This window comes from Rhinopithecus bieti, unplaced genomic scaffold, assembly GCF_001698545.2.
Source record: "Rhinopithecus bieti isolate Rb0 unplaced genomic scaffold, ASM169854v2 scaffold_63942, whole genome shotgun sequence".
In the NCBI taxonomy this organism is placed as follows: Eukaryota; Metazoa; Chordata; class Mammalia; order Primates; family Cercopithecidae; genus Rhinopithecus; species Rhinopithecus bieti.
In genome coordinates this window covers 456986-463473 of record NW_016824266.1, presented here as the reverse complement: position 1 = coordinate 463473, position 6488 = coordinate 456986, and the positions used below count along the sequence as shown (strand labels likewise).

General features: G+C 45.5%; 1 protein-coding gene across 2 annotated transcripts in view; it reads right to left on the bottom strand.

The window, feature by feature from the left end:
* Positions 1-491: 491 nt before the first annotated feature.
* ZSWIM7 (zinc finger SWIM-type containing 7) overlaps positions 492-6488 on the bottom strand; it is a 23711-nt gene continuing 17714 nt past the window's right edge. For both annotated transcript variants that reach the window (XM_017862222.1, XM_017862223.1), the window contains exons 3-5: positions 2569-2673; positions 809-928; positions 492-678 (exon numbers count right to left, since the gene is read on the bottom strand). In XM_017862222.1, the coding sequence (XP_017717711.1) occupies positions 812-928; positions 2569-2673 (222 nt within the window). In that variant the 3' untranslated portion in view covers positions 492-678; positions 809-811. The remainder of the gene's footprint in view (positions 679-808; positions 929-2568; positions 2674-6488) is intronic.

The following is a 6488-nucleotide window of genomic DNA, read 5'->3' as shown; positions in this document are numbered from 1 at the left end:
TGACAGAGTAAGACTCCATCTCAAAAAAAAAAAAAAAGCGTAATTATTCAATCAAGAAACTGCTGTATTAATCTAGGGAAATGATATTCTCATAAGTCAAATTTTCATCACATAATTTTAAGCTCCATTCCTTCCCATATACAGAAAACTACCCATGGGGAAGAAACTGGTGAAATGGGATCCCTCCTCTACCAAATTCTGCCTTCTAGAGCTAGGTAGGGAATTTTGCTTCTCTCCAAAGTTGAAGTTTTGTTAAGTTCTTGGAACCCAAAGTGTGAAAATTTTACTAAGTAAAATAATTTAACTGTGTGTATACAAAAAATTAGCCGGGCGTGGTGGCGGGCGCCTGTAGTCCCAGCTACTCGGGAGGCTGAGGCAGGAGAATGGCGTGAACCTGGGAGGCGGAGCTTGCAGTGAGCTGAGATCATGCCACTGTACTCCAGCCTGGGTAGCAGAATAAGACTCCGTCTTAAAAAAAAAAAAAGGCTAAATAATGTGGACACAACATGATATTAGGCTTTATTTGAATTTAAAATCTTGATTCCATCCAGGGACATTTTTTACCGAAGCACCTCAGAGACTGGCTCAGGGTTTTTCTTCAGAAGACTGTACAGGGCTTCTAATCATACGCAAACCCTCCACAGCCCACGGCTCCAACCCATAGCACCTCCTGCAGTCCTGGAGGGAAAAGGGACAGTAACATGGAGTGTCTGAAGATCTATTTCACCTCTTTCCCTTGTGAATCATGACATTTTAAATGCATTTCTTGACAGGATTCTATTTTGAAAGAAGGATGCTCAATCTGTACCTTTTATGCTTCTTGTTTCTTCTCCATCAATAATATGTCAGTCAACTGCTTGTCGGAGACACTTAGCTGCTGACAAGTCCTCATAACCTGACTAAGGTAAACTGCCAAGAGATGCTTGCACTGGAATATAAAACACACACACCTATTAGAAATAGGCAGGGCCGGGGCTGGCCAGTCTAACCAAGGTTTCTCATTACCATCTTATTTGGCAGGAAAAGACTAGAGCACACAGATTACAAGGTCTCTAACTGATTATCTAAAAAGTGCGGACAGGCCGGGCATGGTGGCTCATGCCTGTCATCCCAGCACTTTGGGAGGCTGAGGCATGTGGATGGATCACTTGAGGTCAGGAGTTCAAGACCAGCCGGGCTGATGTGGCAAAACCCCACCTCCACTAAAAATACAAAAATTAGCTGGGTGTGGTGGTGCACGCCTGTAATTCCAGATACTCAGGGGGCTGAGGCATGAGAATCGCTTCAACCCAGGAGGTGGATGTTGCAGTGAGCCGAGATCACGCCACTGCACTACAGCCTGGGCAACAGAGCCAGACTCCGTCTCAAAAAATAAATAAATAAAAACTGCAGATAAAGATGATGAGACAGGTGTATTCTCTTTAGAAATCAGAGTGGACAAAGACTTACTTTGCCTGCTGCTTTGGAAAACGGCTTAGATCCATCAGGCACAAGGTATGTAACCCATGGTGAAAACCAAGACTAGCTGCGCTCCTCACTTTAGTTCTAAGTGATATTTCTTCCTTGCCTTCAGAAAGCTGTCACAGCAATGGTTAACATTCCTTGAGGCACTATGCTGTGAAGTGCTTCTCACAGATTACCTCACTGAAATCTGACAGCTCCCTAGGAAGACAGGTATTGTACCCACATGCTCATCAGAGTCTCTAGGCTACTCTCTTAGCTACTGTGTTATACTTCTGGGGTTGAGGGGCGGGGAATAGTGGCGAAACTCTTGCATATATTGGCCCGTACATGCTTCTGGGGAGATGGTTATGTTGCAGCTGATGTCAGAGAACACAGCTTTAGATCTTGAAGGGGCCCTGGTTCAATCCTGTCTCTTGCAGTTGAGATAAACTTCCGGCACATCAGTTATGAATGTGGCCTCTTGTACAATGGTATACCCAACTTGCCAGCCAGGTCCCAAGATGTTTAAGAAGTTAACAGTGTAAAAGAAGGGAAGAATGGAGTAGACACCATTATTTGCTTCTTTGGCAAGACTTAAAAAATAGCTGCCTGCTTTCAGGAAGGTAGCGTTTTTCCCTTTGGAATAAGGTGTGTATGATTATGTCCCGTTTCTGCTTCATGGTCTGGACTCTGATGAAATTGGCAAAGGCTTAAAGGAATAGCTGAAGGTACTCATGCCCCATGTGAAGGTCAAGTGTGGTGTCAGGCTGTCTTACAGGTAGTGCAAAGATATACGACATGGCTGCAGGTAGGATATGCAAAGTTGCCAACATCGAATTTCAGTTCATATTTTTATGGGGCCATCTAATTCCCCTTTTTTTCCTTCTCAAAGCTTCACTCATGATCTTTTAAATAAAATTCAGGAAATTGATGTAGTTCTAAAAATGACATTGCATTTTGAGAGGCTAAACCCCTAAGAGATGACTAACTGAAGTCAAGGACAAAAAGCTACCATTTGTTTCAACATGTAGTAAGATTCCCATTTTGTAGAACAGTTAAACCACAAAGTAAGGCCAATTTCTCTCTACATTCAACTACAGTGGGAAGAGCCTTCCCCATCCTCACCAGGATGCTGTCACTCTTCCGTAGCACTGAGAAGGCAAATGCAGGACATGAACAGTAATGACAAGAAGCCAAACATGTGTATGTTTTACCAGAACTTCCAAGTACCTACAAAGAAAGGATAGATGGGATCAGACCTCAGAAGATGTGCTGGAAAAACCACCTCTTTCCCTTTTTATCTATGTAGACTCAGAGTTGCTCTGCAATTTGCACTGAGAAGAACTGCAGTTATGTTTTACATCAAAGAGGAAACAACTTCTCTTCCTCCAGCATGCAGACTCTCCCTTCCTCACCTCTCACCTTTAGGACTTCATATAAAGGAACTGAAGAGTTTCAGATTAGTTCAACCAACCACATAGACCATTCTCTTCCGACGCCTAGTGGTTCATGGGGCCCACTCTATGGGCTGACTGTAAGAAGGAAGTGGAGGGGCAATCTCTCATCTACATTTTATTGTGGGGGTTCTTAACCTTTGGTATTTCACAGCAGGTGTGTAAATTTCTAAAGCTTCCTACATACCTAAAGAGAGAGTAAAAACAGGCAAAGCATCAGTAGCAGGGCAGGAGTAAGACAGTTCTCAGGCCAGGTGTGGTGGCTCAAGCCTGTAATCTCAGCACTTTGGGAGGTCAAGGTGGGAGGATCACTTGAGACCCAGAGTTCAAGACCAGCCTGGGCAACATGGTGAGACCTCGTCTCTATTAAAAAAAATTTTTTTTTTAAAGTCAGGTGTAGTGGCACATGCCAGTAGTCCCAGCTACTTGGGAGGCTGAGAGGGGAGGACTGCTTGAGCCTGGGAGGTCAAGGCTGCAGTGAGCTGTGATTGCACCACTGCACTGCAGCCTGGGTGACAAAGACCCCGTCTTTAAAATAAAAATAGGTCACAGAAGAAAAGAAGAAACTGGGAAGAGGCTTTTGAAAAGCATTTGGGAACAGGAGAGCAGAGAGAATAAAGACCCTTGTGAATGGAATGACTCAGCTGTTAAGGATGGAGGTCTCAGGAAAAGAGGCAGGCCCAGATCTGCCTACTCATCTAGCAGGATGGAAGGAGGACCCTGATACATAGTGGGCTGGTAAGAGGCACAGTCTAACAGTCTTGGTGGCGGTCAAGAGGGACAAAAAGGAAAGGTACAGGAAAAACAAGACACATCTGTAGTATGATTGCACAAATTTGTTGGAGAAATCCTTTGTTTTAAAGTCTCTCTACCAGCAGCCAGTCAAAAACTTTTTGTTGAGGTCTTCATTCCTAGAGTTAACTTCCCAACTGGAGGCATAAGATTCTTATTAGTATCTGAGGGAAGCAGAAATGTCCTGAGGGTGATTTTATAATGAATTGCCACTTAGGAATTTGCCACACGGCCTTCAAAGCACTTTTAGGCTCTCAGATGGCAATCTAAATGAAAAAGCAAGGACTTTTAAATTTTTTTTGAATTACAATGTTAGCACTCCTAGGATTCTTTAACCTTTCTTACCCACAGAGAATGAAGCTACAGGTGTGGTCTGACTGCGAGAACAAACAGCAGGTTCCAGTGCTGCGCTTTTGTCGCATTTTCAGCGGTTCATATAATGCAGTTATCCCACTACAGCTTTTATTAACATTTTTTTTTAAATTTTTTTTTGGAGACAGGGTCTTGTTCTGTCATCCAGGCTGGAGTACAGTGGCGTGATCATAGCTCATTGCAATCTTGAATTTCTCGGCTAAAGTGATCCTCCCACCTCAGTGTCCTGAGTATAGGCAGGAGTACTGGTGTGTACCACCACACTATGCTAATTTTAAACATTTTTTGCAGAGATGGGGTCTTGCTATGTTGTCCAGGCTGGACTTGAACTGCTGGGCTTAAGTGATCCTCCCACCTTGGCCTCCCAAAGCACTGGGATTACAGGCATGAGCTACCACAGCCAGCCTCAGTATGGTTTTTTGACGCAGTCAGAATTCCTTCAGAGTTTTTAGGTTATCAGATATGGCCAATGATTGGGTAAGAAGATACCTACTAAACACATTCAAGATTTCAGTTCAGGCCAGGCACAGTGGCTTATGTCTGTAATTTCAGCACTTTGGGAGGCCGAGGTGGGAGGATCATGAGCTCAGGAGTTCAAGACCAGCCTGGTCAATACGGTGAAATCCCGTCTCTACTAAAAATATGAAAACTGGCTGAGCATGGTGGCAGGTGCCTGTAATCCCAGCTACTCGGGAGGCTGAGGCAGGAGAATCGCTTGAACCCAGGAGGCGGAGGCTGCAGTGGGCCAAGATTGCATCACTGTACTCCAGCCTGGGCAACAGGGCAAGAATCTGTCTCAAAAAAAAAATTTCCGCCCAGTTACAAATTAGGTGTTGAAAAAGCACACCTAGGCCGGGCGCGGTGGCTCAAGCCTGTAATCCCAGCACTTTGGGAGGCCGAGATGGGCGGATCACGAGGTCAGATCGAGACCATCCTGGCTAACACGGTGAAACCCCGTCTCTACTCAAAAAAATACAAAAAAATTAGCCGGGCAAGGTGGTGGGTGCCTGTGGTCCCAGCTACTCGGGAGGCTGAGGCAGGAGAATGGCGTGAACCCAGGAGGCGGAGCTTGCAGTGAGCTGAGATCCGGCCACTGCACTCCAGCCTGGGCGACAGAGCAAGACTCTGTCTCAAAAAAAAAAAAAAAAAAAAAAAAAAAAAAAAAAGAAAGAAAAAGCACACCTTGCATATTACCTACCGCAAGGCTCTGACGTGTTATGAACATATCACCTAGACCATTCAGTATCAATGGAGAGATTTCCCCGCATGTATGGAAGCTTACACTGAAGGAGACCATTAAAGCAGATTGTTTTTCACTTAATCCTAAAGAAAAAACCCACAACATCCAGCAGTGACATGTATAATTCTCTTTTTTTTTGAGACAGAGTCTCACTTTGTTGCCCAGGCTGGAGTGCAATGACGCAATCTTGGCTCACTGCAACCTCTACCTCCTGGGTTCAAGCCATTCTCCTACCTTAGCCACCTGATTAGTTGGAATTACAGGCATGTGCCACCATGCACGGCTAACTTTTGTATTTTTAGTAGAGACAGGGTTTTGCCAGGTTGGCCAGGCTGGTCTTGAACTCCTGACCTCAGGTGAACACCCGCCTCAGCCTCCCAAACTGCTAGGATTCCAAGCATGAGCCATCACTCCCAGCCTATAATTCTTGGGTGTCCAAACTATAACCAATGAATAAAACTTTAGGTTTCTTCTCCCTTTAGTTATCTCATCTCTTCTCTGTAGATTTAAACTTAAGCAAGCAGAAGCCTCTGGGATTCTATACTGACTAGAATAATTCACTGCTTCCTTCTTTTTTTTTTCTTTTGAGACGGAGTCTCGCTTTGTCGCCCAGGCTGGAGTGCAGTGGCGCAATCTCGGCTCACGGCAAGCTCCGCCTCCCAGGTTCACGCCATTCTCCTGCCTCAGCCTCCCAAGTAGCTGGGACTACAGGCGCCCGCCACCACGCCCGGCTAATTTTTTTGTACTTTTAGTAGAGACGGGGTTTCACCGTGTTAGCCAGGATGGTCTTGATCTCCTGACCTCGTGATCCGCCCATCTCGGCCTCCCAAAGTGCTGGGATTACAGGAGTGAGTTCACTGCTTCCTTCTTATTGCGAGTCCCCCGTCCATCATAATGCTTCCTAGATCATGCTGAATAAATGCCCGGTGACTTGAGATGGGGAGAAATTCTACAGAGGTTTCCTTGCCTGAACCTTTCAAGGGCTAAGACTCAAAGTAAAATGTTCAACTGCCGGTCGGGCGCGGTGGCTCACGCCTATAATCCCAGCACTTTGGGAGGCCAAGACGGACGGATCACGAGGTCAGGAGACAGAGACCATCCTGGCTAACACGGTGAAACCCCATCTCTACTAAAATACAAAAAAAATTAGCCGGGCGTGGTGGCGGGCGCCTGTAGTCCCAGCTACT